This window comes from Euprymna scolopes, chromosome 44 (genome assembly GCF_053919585.1).
Source record: "Euprymna scolopes isolate OS-2025 chromosome 44, ASM5391958v1, whole genome shotgun sequence".
NCBI lineage: Eukaryota > Metazoa > Mollusca > Cephalopoda > Sepiida > Sepiolidae > Euprymna > Euprymna scolopes.
The window spans coordinates 11,716,699-11,734,040 of record NC_136525.1 but is presented as its reverse complement, the minus strand read 5'-3'; the positions used below and the strand labels follow the sequence as shown (position 1 = coordinate 11,734,040).

Sequence of the window (17,342 nt, the reverse complement as noted above, 5' to 3'; positions counted from 1 at the left end):
ATTGCCAGCACCTTCAAAATACAAATCCGGACAGTTAAACCTATGAGGGCACAGCTCAATGAATTTTCCGACCACGGTTATGATCTTTGGCGTGGTTTCAAGTGAGGGCCACATCATGCCACCTCACATTTTCGAAGTCAGTTTAAAAGTCAACACCAAAGAGTGCGATGATCCCCAGCTGCAATCAGGTGGCCGCTGGCAGATCCTGCGTGTGGCAGTAGGACTCAGTGCGTGCTCACAAGTCCAAAAAGACCCAGGCTTAGCTTCAGAAGGAATGCTACTTGGCCTCAACTCCCTCAACCTCAACCTGCTGGATTACTTCGTATGGCCATACATCGAGAACATCACCAACATGACATCCTACAACACTAAAGCCAGCCTGATCGCCACCATCAACCGAGTATTTGCCGAGCTCTTGCTGGCGCTTATGGAAAAGGCAAAAGGCATGCCCCCAGTTCCAGACCTGTATCAAGGCAGTGATTGAGGCTGAAGGTGTCTACATTGAATAGATGTCAGCTCTACTACATAATCAAGTTACCTGAATTGATTTTTTCAATAACAGTTTTAGTCCGGCACAAGGCTGTTAAATATTTGACCTTTAATACAAAATGCTTCTTCTATTTACCATTGCGAGGTCTCGTTTGTGGAAAGCCTCCATGTTGGTCAGGTTTAATCGAGCACCTTGTCCCTTCTTCCTGGCAAAATCCATCCATGGATGGTTCAAGCACTCGTCAATCTCCAAACGATCTCTGAAAAAAAAAAAAAAGAAAAAACAGTTTGGATGAGTTTTAGAGATTTAAAATAAATATGTTTCCCCAGTGTTCATGCTAATATGTTCATGATCATACAGACTAGCGTCTCAATTGGTGATTTCGAGAAAAAAAATGTAAGAAAACGTCTCAAACTGGAAAGTTGTGATAATGAAAAAATGAGTTGTATAAAAAAAAAAAATGAAAACGTACTAATCGGCCGAGGAATGAATAAGGAAGAAAATTAATGTTTCTCACTGAACAGTTTAATAAAAGATAAAGAGAAAGAAAAGAAAGAAAACGTCTCAAACTGGAAAGTTGTAAAAAGGAAAAAGAAGACAAAAACGCATTAATTGATAGAGAAAGTGAATAAAAGAAATAAAGGTCTCTCACTGAAAAGTTTAATAAGAGAGAATAGAAAGAAAAAGAAAAAACGTCTCAAACTGGAAAGTTGTAAAAAGGAAAAAAGTTGTATGAGAAAAAAAAAGAAAACAAAGACGTATTAATCGGCAGAGGAATGAATAAGAAAGAAAATAAATATATCTTACTGAACAGTTTAATAAAAGATAAAGAGAAAGAAAAAGAAAAAAACGTCTCAAACTGGAAAGTTGTAAAAAGGAATAAAAAAGTTGTATAAAGGAGAAAAAAGAAAAGGAAAACGCATTTTTCGGTAGAGGAAACGAATAAGAAAGAAAACGTCTTTCATTGAACAGTTTAATAAAAGAAGAAAGAAAGAAAACGTCTCAAACTGGAAAGTTGCAAAATGAAAAAAGAAAGAACGATAGAAAGGAAAAAAGAGTTGTATAAATGAAAAAAGAAAACGAAAACGTATTAATCGGCGGAGAAAGTGAATAAGATAATAATCGTATCTCACTGAACAGTTTAATAAAATAAGAGAAGAAGAACGTCTCAAACTGGAAAGTTGTCAAAAGGAATAAAAGAGTTGTAAAACGGAAAAAAAAAAAAAAAAAAAAAAAAACATGTTATCCGGTAGAGGAAGTGAATAAGGAAAAAAACGTCTCCCACTGGACAGTTTAATAAAAGAAAAAAAAGAAAGAAAACGTCTCAAACTGGAAAGTTCCAAAAAGAAACAAAAGAGAGAAAAAACAAAGGAAAGATGTATTAAACGAAAGAAGTCAATAAAAAAGAAAATAAACCTCTCTCACTAGACAGTTTAATAAAAGAAAAAAAGAAAGAAAACGTCTCAAACTGGAAAGTTGCAAAAAGAAACAAAAGAGAGAAAAAACAAAGGAAAGATGTATTAAACGAAAGAAGTCAATAAAAAAGAAAATAAACCTCTCTCACTAGACAGTTTAACAAAAGAAAAAAAAAAGTAAACGCCTCAAACTGGAAAGTTGTAAAAAAGGAAAAAAACAGTTGTATAAAGGAAAAAAACAAGAAAACAAAAACATATTAATCGGTAAAGGAAGGGAATGAGAAAGAAAACGTCTCTCACTGGGCAGTTTCATAAAAGAAAAAGAAGAAAACGTCTCAAACTGTAAAGTTGTAAAAAAGAAAAATGAGTTGTTTAAGGAAAAAAGAAAAAAGGCAAACAAAAACGTATTATTATGCAGAGGAGGTGAATAAAAAAAAGTATCTCACAAAACAGTTTGATAAAAGAAAAACGAAAGAAAAGGAAAGAAAACGTCTCAAACTGGAAAGTTGTAAGAAAGAAAAATTTGTTCAAGGAAAAAAGAAAAAAGGAAAGCAAAAACGTATTAATCGGCAGAGGAAGGAATGAGAAAGAAAACGTCTCTCACTGAACAGTTTTATTAAAGAAAAACGAAAGAAAAGGAAAGAAAACGTCTCAAACTGGAAAGTTTTAAAAAGGAAAAATAGTTTTATAAAGAAAAAAAGGAAGCAAAAACGTATTAATCGGCAGAGGAAGTGAATAAGATAGAAAACAAACGTCTCTCACTGGACCGTTTAATTAAAAAGAAAAGAAAACGTCTCAAACCGGAAAGTTGTAAATATGAAAAAAAAAAGAGGTTATGAAGAAAAAACGAAAACAAAAGCGTATTATTTGGGAGAGAAAGTGCATTAGAAAGAAAACGTCTCTCACTGAACAGTTTAATAAAAGGAAAAAAAGAAAGAAAACGTCTCAAACTGGAAAGTTGTAAATAGGAAAAAAAAAAGAGTTTTATAAAGAAAAAACGAAAACAAAAGCGTATTATTTGGGAGAGAAAGTGCATTAGAAAGAAAACCTCACTGAACAGTTTAATAAAAGGAAAAAAAGAAAGAAAACGTCTCAAACTGGAAAGTTGTAAATAGGGAAAAAAAAAAGAGTTTTATAAAGAAAAAAAAGGAAAACAGAAACGTAATAATCAGTAGAGAATAAGAAAAAAATAAACCTCTCTCACTGAACAGTTTAATAAAAGGAAAAAAAGAAAGAAAACGTCTCAAACTGGAAAGTTGTAAATAGAAAAAAAAAGAGTTTTATAAAGAAAAAAAGGAAAACAGAAAAGTAATAATCAGTAGAGAATAAGAAAAAAATAAACCTCTCTCACTGAACAGTTTAATAAAAGAAAAAAAAGAAAGAAAACGTCTCAAACTGGAAAGTTGTAAATAGAAAAAAAAAGAGTTTTATAAAGAAAAAAAGGAAAACAGAAAAGTAATAATCAGTAGAGAATAAGAAAAAAATAAACCTCTCTCACTGAACAGTTTAATAAAAGAAAAAAGAAAGAAAACGTCTCAAACTGGAAAGTTGTAAAAAAGAAAACAAAAAAAGAGTTGTTCGAGGGAAAAAGAAAGTTTAAAAGAAGTTGCAGTGAAAAGAAAAAGCATCATAGACGATTGCACCAAATTTTATATTGCCAGTCGTTGTGTGAGCAACTAAACATGGGATGTACCTTTTTTTTTTTTTTGTTTGTTTACTTGCCTCCCCACGAGGGCAGAGTTAGACATAAGGTCGGTTTTTAATGAGGGGGAAAACCAGCTTCCCAAAAAGGAGCATTCTGGTTAGTAACAAAAAAAAATGTATTAGTCATGAAGGATTTCTCCTCCATTATCTGAGGACCAAAAAAATGAAGTGCAACATCAAAACAGATACTACACTTTGGTATTTATTTGCTTCCCCACGAAAGCAAATTAGACACACGGTCGTTTTTTAATGTGAGGGAAAACCAGCTCCCCTCAAAAAGGGGCACTCTGACAATGTTCAAATAAATAGCAATTATCTCAATAAGAAGGGTTTCCCCCACATTGACCAACGACCAATTACTTAAATGAAGCATCAGAACAGATACTACACATTGACCAAGGACCAATTACTTAAATGAAGCATCAGAACAGATACAACACTTTGTACTTACAGTGGTTCCTTCTGGAGAAGTTTCCCAATAAAATCTTTCGCTTCCGATGAAATGTTCTGAAAAGCGACTTCGTCAAAGTCCCAAATGGCCTTTTCGACCAGATTCAAAGTTTCAGGGATTGAGCCTCCGTAGAATGGGGAGATGCCACTTAATCTGAAAAGAAAGTAACAAAACAGGTGTTATTTATTTTTTTTATTATTAAAGTGCTGCTTTAATCTAGTATATAAAGTAAAGTTAGTCGTGTGTGTGTGTATATATATATATATATATATATATATATATATATATATATATATATATATATAAGAACAAGTATTTAATAAAACATGTTAAAAACACTTTGAAAAAGAGTAAAAAAACATATTTAATTTAAAAAAAAAGGGAGCACAAAATAAGTGGATAGTCCTTAATCCACAGAGTTTTGAAGAAATACTTTCCTTCTCATCAGATTTAGCAAAATGCGAGATCGGATTTTGCTTGCAAGAGTATTTGATAAAACTGCAAGTAGGTCATAGATCTTACTTGGTAACAAAAAGTGAAGCAGAGGGAATAGGGTGAAGAAAAAAGTGATTGCACGTGAATGGATAGTCTGCTGAGGGGCAAAATTTTCAATAAGGGTAAAATCCAAAAATCCAGAACCCAAAAAAGTTGGTTAAATTTCCATTTCCACAAGTAAAATCCAAAGGAATCGTGTAATTGGAAGGTGGTCCAAAGTAATCCAAAAGGCAGAAATCCGTGGAATAATTCACAAATGGGTACAAGGAAAAGGGAATGAGTTCAAATAATATTATTAAAAGAAAGATAAGATGTGCGTAGAAAAAAAGAAATGGAAGAAATTTAAAACACGACTGTCAAGGCTGGGTTGATTAAAATATATACATATATATATATATATATATATATGTATATATATATATGTATATATATATGTATATATATGTATATATATATATGTATATATATATATGTATATATATATGTATATATATATATGTATATATATATGTATATATATATGTATATATATATATGTATATATATATATGTATATATATATATGTATATATATATGTATATATATATATGTATATATATATGTATATATATACATATATATATATGTATATATATATGTATATATATATATATGTATATATATATATGTATATATATATATGTATATATATATATATGTATATATATATGTGTATATATATGTATATATATATGTATATATATATATATGTATATATATATATATGTATATATATAGATATATATATATACACACACACACACACACACACACACACATACAGGCCTGGTCAAAATCATAAGACCACTTAAAAGATAAGCGTTTACACATAGTATCGAATTTTTAATCAAACAAATGGTTGAAACCATTGCAAAAGGGAAAATATGATGGAAATTCATTCGAAACCTTAACCCTGATCTAATAATTATTCTTTAAAAAACAAACATTTTCACCTGGTCAAAATGATAAGACCACTTTAATAAAATCGACTAGTTTTGAAAAGATGATTACAAAAAGCTTTCTATGTTACTAAAACCAACTTGTTACTGGATAAAAACATTTTACTAAATTATAAATGGCAAAAGGGAAACCATTATCAGAGTTTGAGAGAAGAAGGATCTTTGAGCTTAATAGGGGTTGACTCTCCCATAGATCCATTGCAAACGAAGTTAATCGTAGCAAAACGGTCATCAAACTTTTTAAGAAATTCAGATCAATATGGGCACAAAAAGAGTCCAGGTCGACCAAAAAAAAATAGTCCCATCACTGGATCGCCGTATCAGAAGTTTTAAAAAAAACTCCAGTATGAGCTCAAGTCGATTGAAAAGCCAAACAGCAGCAGAATGTAGTCCTAAAACCATCAGAAGGCATCTGAAAATGAAGAGTTTCAATCATTTAAAGTGACAGTAGAAACCACATTTTCTTGAACAGCACAAAACTAACCGACTTAAATATGCCACCAAATACCAGACTTGGGATGAAGAGAAGTGGGAAAATGTAATTTTCTCCAATGAGAAAAAGTTTAATCTAGATGGTCCAGATGGATTTCAACACTATTGGCATGATAAAAATTTGCCTAAAGAGACTTTTTCAACTCGGCACAGTGGAGGAGGGTCTTTAATGATCTGGGGTGCTTTCTCGTCAGCTGGGACCCTAAAGTTGCAAGTAGTGAAAGGCCGGCAAACATCATTGAAGTACATTTCAATGCTTGAAAATGCTTCAATCACGACTGAAGGTCCAGGTCTGTTTGGAAGAAATTGGATTTTTCAGCAAGACAATGCTGCGATACACATTTCTCGACAAGCACGAGAATACTTTTCTTCAAATAATATAGAATTGTTAGATCATCCAGCATGTTCTCCGGACCTCAATCCAATTGAAAATCTTTGGGGATGGATGGCAAAAGAAGTGTTCAAGGATGGAACCCAGTATGATTCGATAAAGGAACTTTCTGATTCAGTTTTCAGTACATGGGATGAAATTCCTTCGCAACTGATAAAAAAAACTTAGTGACAAGCATGCCGAAGAGAATTTTTGAAGTAATTCATAATAATGGAGGCTATACTGAATACTGAGACCTTTTTTAGTAATTTATAATTGCCTTTTATTAGATAAATTATCAGTGGTCTTATCATTTTGACCAGGTGAAAATGTTTTTTTTTTTTTTTAAATAATTATTAGATCAGGATTAAGGTTTCGAATGAAGCAGATTTAATTTTTTTTTCCATCATATTTTCCATTTTGGCAATGGTTTCAACCATTTGTTTGATTAAAAATTCGATAGTATTCGTAAACGCTTACTTTCTTAAGTGGTCTTATGATTTTGACCAGGACTGTACTTTCAATTTGTCTTTACATAAGCAGTAATGTGTTGCTACACAGTCATGAGCATGTTTCGGTCTTCTAGTATTTAGTAACTAGAGACCTCTTTAAACGGTTTTATTTGTGACTAGGGGGGAAGGGGGGGGAGACCGGCTTTGTCCGGTCATAAAATACGCTTTAATATGATATTTTAATTTGTCCGGATTTCGTATATATTATTATAGAGTCGTGATTTCAAAAGTGAAAAAAAAAAAAAAGTATTTGGATGCCATCAGCTGGAATCGAAACCGAAAGCAAAACTGTAGCATTCAAAGCTGGTGACGTTACCACTGTACCAACATGACATGCATATGAACTGATTAAAAATAAACTAAGATGAATGTACAAAATGTATAAGGATTTTTTTTTTCAATTTTTACCCCTTTTGGACCCATTAAACACTACTTTAACCGGCTAAAGTCCCATAAAAGAATGGTCCGTAAAAAATCCGATCATTTGAGACCCCTAGCGCTGCTCTGTGGCTTTTAGTTTCAGAAAAGATAGTTTGAAAATATGGAGAAAGACAGACAGACATGGTGGGCAGTATGAACCCCGTTGGGAAACCTTGGACTTTATTCTGACCAGTGTAAAGTATAATATGGTTGGATTTGGCATTGAATAATACCAAGAGCAATATTGAAGAATTTGTTATTGTGGAATTTATGTCACATCCACTCTATTCTCCAGACGTTGCTCCATCTGACTACAGTCTGTTTTGATAAATGGAACATTGTGAAGTCTCGCCAATCTGAATATCTCTCGAAGCAAACTACTTTTGAGATACAAGGTGCCTTAAATAAATTTCCAGACTTTTTTTCGCATGAGCACTTACATAACGGGGTTCATATAACGGGGTTCATACTGCCTACTGTCTTTCTCCATATTTTCAAACTATCTCTTCCAAAACTAAAAGTCACAGAGCAGCGCTAGGGGTCTCAAATGATTGCATTTTTTACAGACCATTCTTTTATGGGACTTTAGCCCTTATCCCTGAGTGGCTTCCGGGCCTTGATAAGTGGTTAAAGTGGTGTTTAACGGGTCAAAATGGGTCTAAATTGAAAAAAATCGTCCAGAACTTGCATGCCTCTGCTTGTACTGCAAGTATTTTAACGGTGTATGCTCTGACGAACTGCAAGCACTTGTGCCCCCACAAAGTAAATACCCTCGATAAGCCCGACAAACAGCTAAATCCCCCTCCTACACAGTAGAGATCCCTAGATGTAAGAGAGCTTTCTACTCCAGTAGTTTCTTCCTCAGAACCGCTAGACTTTGGAATTCCCTTCCGGGTCCCTGCTTCCCCAACTTTACTGACATGTAGAAGTTCAAGTGTAAGGTGAACTGACATCTTGCTGCCCAACTCCCTACACAGTATCTCATGTCTCTGGTAGTAGCCCCTTACACCAAAGTGACAATGTGCCTTGTTTAGGGTGAAAATGTAATAAAAAAAAAAAAATAAATGAATATGAAACTCTAGTCCCCTTCGAATTAAGCCCCTCCTGGTAATGTTACTAGAAGCGCTCGGTCTTTCACCGCCCCTTTAAAAATCTCAGAGATCCCCTATATGATGAATTTGACTATCGCTCACTTGAAGTCTCCTAACGACCTCTGGTGGATGGTACAGACTCCGTTGGGAAACTTTGGCTTAAATTCGGGACAAGATCAATGGGTTTTAAGTAGGTACATCCCCCCTCCCACCACACACATAAATACAAATTGAAAAGGGTAATCATGATAAAAGATGCTGGCCGAGAGAGAAATCTTTTAAAATTTCCAATAGAGATGAGATGGATCAACCAACCTCCCCTCCCCCTTCTTTTTGAGTTGGCCTTGTGCCTAAATTTTTTGTTCATTTTCCTTATTGTATTTTCTTTCCTGTGAATAAAAAATGTAATATCTCAAAGTGTAGTATCTGTTCTTCAGATGCTACACTTCAATTTCTTGTTCTCTGTCAGTGGAGGAGAAATCCTTCACGACTGAGACAATTTTTATTTTTGTTCCTTTTCTCCACATTAAAAAACGACCCTGGTGTCTAACTCTGTCCTTATAGGGAGGCATTATAAATAGGAACCCTGGCTTGAATAAAAGAATGCTGCCTAAATGACAATCTCAAAAGTCGGAATGTCAAAATCTATCCATATTAAGAGTAATTGATCTCTATTGAAAATCTGTAAAGACAACGAAAAATGAACTTTTAAGAACTGTTCTAATCTAATATATAAAAATAAGTTAGTCGGATTTTTCAAGTTAGATCGAAATTAGATTAAAGGTAACCACTAACTCTGATATAAAATTAACTCCAAAAAGGGTTGATATGCCGCAAAATAAACTCTGAGATGAGTAATTTGTATATTTATTTATTAGCAGACTGTTATCCTTATCTTCAAGGCTCATGGCACAATGGATAGAGGCGTTGGGCCCCTATGGTTCCAGGTGAGTATTGTCTGAAGATAGCAGTCTCAATCTTACCCAAAGCAGGCCAAAGGATTAGTCGGCCAGAAGACGTAGCGAGACAACAACAGCTATGGAAGGCAATAATCCCTGAAGATACAATTACAAGACTTAGTATTTGTATCTCGTCGCGGTTAATCACCTGAAGAAGGCCAGAGGATGAGTTAGCCGAAACGTAGTGAAACAATAACTATAAAGACGAGGATGCAAATAAATTAATAAATAAATACAAAATAAAAACCTTAAAAAATATTTGAAGATATAAAGAACTTAAAGCATTAAAACTTTTACCAATTTTTATTTATTTATTTTTGCAACGTATGTTTCCTAGAAATAAGTTGTTTTTTTTTTTTTAACGAAAACATAGACACAACTATGAACGAACAGCAAAAAGTCTTTTCTTTAAAGAAATAATCTAAAAATGGTTTTTCTTTAAGGAAATAATTTAAAATTGTTTTTTTTTTCTTTAAAGAAATAATCCAAACATGTTTTTTTCTTTTAAGAAATAATCTAAAAATGTTTTTTCTTTAAGGAAATAATCCAAAAATGTTTTTTCTTTAAAGAAATAATCCAAAAAATTTTTTTCTTTAAGGAAATAATCTAAAATTGTTTTTTTTCTTTAAAGAAATAATCCAAAAATGTTTTTTCTTTAAGGAAATAATCTAAAATTGTTTTTTTCTTTAAAGAAATAATCCAAAAATGTTTTTTCTTTAAGGAAATAATCTAAAATTGTTTTTTTTCTTTAAAGAAATAATCTAAAAATGGTTTTCTTTAAGGAAATAATCTAAAATTGTTTTTTTCTTTAAAGAAATAATCTAAAAATGTTTTTTCTTTAAGGAAATAATCTAAAAATGTTTTTTCTTTAAAGAAATAATCTAAAAATGTTTTTTTCTTTAAGGAAATAATCTAAAATTGTTTTTTTCTTTAAATAAATAATCTAAAATTGTTTTTTTCTTTAAAGAAATAATCTAAAAATGTTTTTTCTTTAAGGAAATAATCTAAAAATGTTTTTTCTTTAAAGAAATAATCTAAAAATGTTTTTTCTTTAAAGAAATAATCTAAAAATGTTTTTTTCTTTAAGGAAATAATCTAAAATTGTTTTTTTCTTTAAAGAAATAATCTAAAATTGTTTTTTTCTTTAAAGAAATAATCTAAAAATGTTTTTTCTTTAAGGAAATAATCTAAAAATGTTTTTTCTTTAAAGAAATAATCTAAAAATGTTTTTTCTTTAAAGAAATAATCTAAAAATGTTTTTTCTTTAAGGAAATAATCTAAAATTGTTTTTTTCTTTAAAGAAATAATCTAAAAATGTTTTTTCTTTAAAGAAATAATCTAAAAATGTTTCTTCTTCAAAAACATAATCTAAAATTGTTTTTTTCTTTAAAGAAATAATCTAAAAATGTTTTTTCTTTAAAGAAATAATCTAAAAAATTTTCTTCTTTAAAAACATAATCTAAAAATGTTTTTTCTTTAAGGAAATAATCTAAAAATGTTTTTTTTCTTTAAAGAAATAATCTAAAATTGTTTTTTTTCTTTAAAGAAATAATCTAAAAATGTTTTTTCTTTAAAGAAATAATCTAAAAATGTTTTTTTTTCTTTAAAGAAATAATCTAACAATGTTTTTTCTTTAAGGAAATAATCTAAAAATGTTTTTTTTCTTTAAAGAAATAATCTAAAAATGTTTTTTCTTTAAGGAAATAATCTAAAAATGTTTTTTTTTCTTTAAAGAAATAATCTAAAAATGTTTTTTCTTTAAGGAAATAATCTAAAAAAAATTTTTCTTTAAAGAAATAATCTAAAAATGTTTTTTCTTTAAGGAAATAATCTAAAATTGTTTTTTTTCTTTAAAGAAATAATCTAAAAAATTTTTTTCTTTAAAGAAATAATCCAAAAATGTTTTTTCTTTAAGGAAATAATCTAAAATTGTTTTTTTTCTTTAAAGAAATAATCTAAAAATGTTTTTTCTTTAAGGAAATAATCTAAAATTGTTTTTTTCTTTAAAGAAATAATCTAAAAATGTTTTTTCTTTATAGAAATAATCTAAAATTGTTTTTTTTCTTTAAAGAAATAATCTAAAAATGTTTTTTTTTCTTTAAAGAAATAATCTAAAAATGTTTTTTCTTTAAGAAAATAATCTAAAAATGTTTTTTTTCTTTAAAGAAATAATCTAAAAATGTTTTTTTTCTTTAAAGAAATAATCTAAAAATGTTTTTTCTTTAAAGAAATAATCCAAAAATGTTTTTTCTTTAAGGAAATAATCTAAAAATTGTTTTTTTTTCTTTAAAGAAATAATCTAAAAATGTTTTTTCTTTAAAGAAATAATCTAAAAATGTTTTTTTTTCTTTAAAGAAATAATCTAAAAATGGTTTTCTTTAAGGAAATAATCTAAAAATGTTTTTTCTTTAAGGAAATAATCTAAAAATTGTTTTTTTTTCTTTAAAGAAATAATCTAAAAATTGTTTTTTTTCTTTAAAGAAATAATCTAAAAATTGTTTTTTTTTCTTTAAAGAAATAATCTAAAAATTGTTTTTTTTTCTTTAAAGAAATAATCTAAAAATGTTTTTTCTTTAAAGAAATAATCTAAAAATGTTTTTTTTTCTTTAAAGAAATAATCCAAAAATGTTTTTTCTTTAAAGAAATAATCCAAAAATGTTTTTTCTTTAAAGAAATAATCTAAAAATGTTTTTTCTTTAAAGAAATAATCTAAAAATGTTTTTTCTTTAAAGAAATAATCTAAAATTGTTTTTTTCTTTAAAGAAATAATCCAAACATGTTTTTTCTTTAAAGAAATAATCTAAAAATGGTTTTCTTTAACGAAATTGTCTAAAGATGTTTCTTTTTCCTTTAAAAAAAATAATCCAAAAATGTTTTTTTCTTTAAAGAAATAATCTAAAAATGTTTTTTTTCTTTAAAGAAATAATCCAAAAATGTTTTTTCTTTAAAGATATAATCCAAAAATGTTTTTTCTTTAAAGAAATAATCTAAAAATGTTTTTTCTTTAAAGAAATAATCTAAAAATGTTTTTTTTTCTTGAAAGAAATAATCCAAAAATGTTTTTTCTTTAAAGAAATAATCTAAAAATGTTTTTTTTTCTTTAAAGAAATAATCCAAAAATGTTTTTTCTTTAAAGAAATAATCTAAAAATGTTTTTTCTTTAAAGAAATAATCTAAAATTGTTTTTTTCTTTAAAGAAATAATCAAAACATGTTTTTTCTTTAAAGAAATAATCTAAAAATGGTTTTCTTTAACGAAATTGTCTAAAGATGTTTCTTTTTCCTTTAAAAAAAATAATCCAAAAATGTTTTTTTCTTTAAAGAAATAATCTAAAAATGTTTTTTTTTCTTTAAAGAAATAATCTAAAAATGGTTTTCTTTAAGGAAATAATCTAAAAATGTTTTTTCTTTAAGGAAATAATCTAAAAATTGTTTTTTTTTCTTTAAAGAAATAATCTAAAAATGTTTTTTCTTTAAAGAAATAATCTAAAAATGTTTTTTCTTTAAAGAAATAATCTAAAAATGTTTTTTTTTTCTTTAAAGAAATAATCTAAAAATGGTTTTCTTTAACGAAATTGTCTAAAGATGTTTCTTTTTCCTTTAAAAAAAATAATCCAAAAATGTTTTTTTCTTTAAAGAAATAATCTAAAAATGTTTTTTTTTCTTTAAAGAAATAATCCAAAAATGTTTTTTCTTTAAAGATATAATCCAAAAATGTTTTTTCTTTAAAGAAATAATCTAAAAATGTTTTTTCTTTAAATAAATAATCTAAAAATGTTTTTTTTTCTTGAAAGAAATAATCCAAAAATGTTTTTTCTTTAAAGAAATAATCTAAAAATGTTTTTTCTTTAAAGAAATAATCTAAAAATGTTTTTTCTTTAAAGAAATAATCTAAAAATGTTTTTTTTTCTTGAAAGAAATAATCCAAAAATGTTTTTTCTTTAAAGAAATAATCTAAAAATGTTTTTTTTTCTTTAAAGAAATAATCCAAAAATGTTTTTTCTTTAAAGAAATAATCTAAAAATGTTTTTTCTTTAAAGAAATAATCTAAAATTGTTTTTTTCTTTAAAGAAATAATCAAAACATGTTTTTTCTTTAAAGAAATAATCTAAAAATGGTTTTCTTTAACGAACTTGTCTAAAGATGTTTCTTTTTCCTTTAAAAAAAATAATCCAAAAATGTTTTTTTCTTTAAAGAAATAATCTAAAAATGTTTTTTTTTCTTTAAAGAAATAATCCAAAAATGTTTTTTCTTTAAAGATATAATCCAAAAATGTTTTTTCTTTAAAGAAATAATCTAAAAATGTTTTTTCTTTAAAGAAATAATCCAAAAATGTTTTTTCTTTAAAGAAATAATCTAAAAATGTTTTTTTTTCTTTAAAGAAATAATCCAAAAATGTTTTTTCTTTAAAGAAATAATCTAAAAATGGTTTTCTTTAAGGAAATTGTCTAAAGATGTTTCTTCTTTAAAAACATAATCTAAAAATGTTTTTTTTTTTAAAGAAATAATCTAAAAATCTAAGCTTCAACTTCTGTCCCATCGACGAAATGTTGCATCCCTCTAACAGTTTTACAAGTAATTGAATGGTGGATGTTCTGATGAACTACCATCCCTTGTACCCCCCCTCGATGTAAATACCCCCAACAAACCCGATCCCTACTCAGTGGAGGTCCCTAAATCTAAGAAAGACTTCTACTCCAATAGCTTCTTCCCCAGAACTACTAGACTTTGGAATTCCCTTCAGGTTTCCTGCTTCCCCAACTGTACTGACATTTTTTTTTTTTTTTTTTTTTACATAAACGACACCACTTATCAAGGCCGATAGGCCACTCAAGGATAAGGGTTAAAGAGTGTAGAGTAGTCAAAAGGACAATATAGTAATCGATAGTAATGGAAGTTCGGTAGATTTGTTAACTTAAGTGGAACGGCTCATCAGAAATTTGTTCACATTGGACTTGAAGACAACCATATTATAGAAAGCTGGAAAGCAGGAAAACGGAAGACAATTGCAGAAGTTCAAGTGTAATTATCGCCCCATTAGCCTCCTCCCGCTTTTCGCCAAAATATTCGAGTCCTTAGTTAATCAAGCCCTAGTCCAGCACCTAACAGCTGCTAAACTCCTGACTGACAAACAATATGGATTCAGGCAAGCCCGTTCAACAGCAGATATCTACTCTGTAGTTTCTGAACGTATATACCGCTCATTGGACAAAACAGGAGAGGGTAGAGCGGTGGCCCTTGATATATCTAAGGCTTTTGACAGGGTATGGCACGATGGTCTTCTAAGGAAAATTAGATCATATGGAATCACTGGAAGAATTCATAATGTAATTAAATCCTTCTTAAGTAATAGAAAAATCAAAGTTGTCCTTGACGGTCGTACATCCAAACAATATGACATAAATGCGGGAGTACCTCAGGGGTCTATCCTTGGACCTCTATTATTCCTGATATTCATAAATGACCTCCCTGATAAAATTGTTTCGGAGATGGGTATATTTGCCGATGACACCACTCCTTATAACAGATATGAGAGGAAATCAAATGAACACATATCCAAGGAAATGGCAGAAACACTAGAGGATGACCTCCAATCTGTAGTGGAATGGGGACAAAAATGGTTGGTCACATTTAATGCTGCTAAGACTAAGCTTGTTTCCTTCAATAACTACAAGAAACCTTCTCTACCACCAATAGCAATGGCCAAGAACACATTGCCTGAAAGTACTTCTTTTAAACTCCTCGGCCTAACGTTTACAGGGAATATGAACTGGAATAGACACATTGAGAGCATTGCCAAGGCTGCTGCAAGGAAGGTTGGCTCCCTCTACCGTGCTAGAAAACTACTAACGCCTGACAGTATCCTATACCTCTATAAGGCAACCATTCGCCCATGTATGGAGTACTGTTGTCACATCTGGGCTGGTGCATCTGCTGCTTGTCTCTCGCTCCTGGACAGGGTTCGAAAGAGAGTCGCCAACCTGATAGGTCCTGAACTGTCATCTAGGCTTCAGCCTCTGTCCCATCGACGAGATGTTGCATTCCTCTGCCTGTTCTACAAATACTTTAATGGTGAATGCTCTGACGAACTGCAAACACTTGTACCTCCCCGACGTGACTACCCCTGACAAACCCGACAAGCTACTAAGTCTCATCCCTTTACAGTAGAGATCCCTAGGTGCAAGAAAGCCTTTTACTTCAATAGTTTCTTCCCCAGAACTGCGGGTCTTTGGAACTCCCTTCCGGGATTCTGCTTTCCCAACTGCAATGATATGCAGAAGTTCAAGTGTAATGTTAACAAACATCTTTCTACTCATCTTCCTTCATAATGACCCCGCTAATTAAGTCCCTAATAGTAGCCCCCTGCTTTAAAGTGGCAAAAAAATATGAACAGACATCTTGCTGCTCAACTCCCTACATAGTATTCCTGCAAATTATGTCCCTGATAGTACTCTCCTACATTAAAGTGGCACTGTGCATTGTTTGGGGTGAAAATGTAATTAAAAAAAAAACATAATTGGTTGAGTCACGATTGTACTTACAATATATAAGTGAGAACGCCGACACTCCACATGTCCGTAGACTCTGTGATGACTTCACTGCAAACAACTTCTGGGGAAGCGTACTCTGGTGTTCCATAATTGAGCTTCAGCGGAAAGTTGTGGATTTTTTTAGCAAATCCGAAATCAATCAGCTTGATGCAATCCATCTCAGGATCGTACATAATATTTGCAGGCTGAAAGGTAGAGAGAAAATTACAGGATAAGTGGACGTGACATCACATGACTTAAAAGAGAGTGTGAGCGAGAAAAGTGCAGTGTTTATTGAGAAGCATTGAATGAACAGCGATTGCTATTAACTAAATTTTATTTTCAAATTTACCGCTAGGGTTAGGGTTTAAATTTTCCGTCGGGCTTTTAAATGTATAGTAACGCACGATGCGGCCATTCAGTTTTGAAAGACAAAGGATACCCCCTGCAGTAAATGTGAGGCAAGGGTTGAGCAATCTCCAACCACACCTCTCCTGAATCTACACTGAGTCCAGTGGCAAGAAGTCCAGGACGACTGGAAACAATGCCGAGATAAGCGGAGATCACATACAGTATCTAGAAGTCCCAAATGGTCACCCATTTTAATACTTAGGTTCAACGTTGATTAACTTCGGGTATCCAGCGGGAATTGGTGTGACAATGTGATTATGCCGAAGTAACGCACATGTTAGAGTATATATCTCTCTCACACACAATTTTGCATATTATTTTAGCATTTTAAGACGAAGATGATTTATGTTAGTATAATTGTGCATTTAGTCCTTTTTATGTCTGTTGAATACAACTGGAAACAATGCCGAGATAAGCAGAGAATACATACAGCACCTGGAATTTCCAAATGGTCACCCATTTTAGTACTGACTAGGCTCATCGTTGCTTAACTCTGATGATCCAACAGGAACCAGTCTGTCAACGTGATTATGCTGTATAATACCAATGTGACGATGTCTTATAATGAACAGCACGTGTAAAGAAACGATTAAAAAATAGATGACAAAGTAAAGGGTTAAAGCCCTAGATGTCAGCGGTCGGGGAATGTCAGAGGACAAGGCAATGTCAACAGCCTAATAAATGGTCCTTCTCCAAGGACCTGTGCCATAGTTGTAAAAGTACTTTGTGAAATTCAGTTGCAAATTATATTCTTCTGGAAATTTAAAGTTCAATCCTCAGTGCAAGTGACACTCAAAAAGTACAATTGCAAATTACTTAAGGGTTAGCAAAACGAGTGCATGTTACCCCCATGGATAAGTAGAGGGTTCCGTTCGAAATTCCGCGCAGATTCCCAAAGTTTGACAGAAAGATTCTTAAATAAAATTAGGCACACCTGAAGAAAGATGAAGATTAGATCAGTTGAAACGTTGTGAAAATGACACTCAAGATGAGAACAGTAGTCC

At 30.5% G+C, this 17,342-nt stretch overlaps 1 protein-coding gene across 1 annotated transcript in view; it reads right to left on the bottom strand.

Moving 5' to 3' along the window:
- The window catches only part of LOC145268598 (protein Obscurin-like), a 190,021-nt gene that overhangs the window by 47,929 nt on the left and 124,750 nt on the right, over window positions 1-17,342 (bottom strand). Inside the window, exons 12-14 of the mRNA XM_080124046.1 lie at window positions 15,940-16,133; window positions 4,061-4,213; window positions 626-749 (exon numbers count right to left, since the gene is read on the bottom strand). Coding sequence (XP_079980172.1) covers window positions 626-749; window positions 4,061-4,213; window positions 15,940-16,133 — 471 coding nt within the window. The remainder of the gene's footprint in view (window positions 1-625; window positions 750-4,060; window positions 4,214-15,939; window positions 16,134-17,342) is intronic.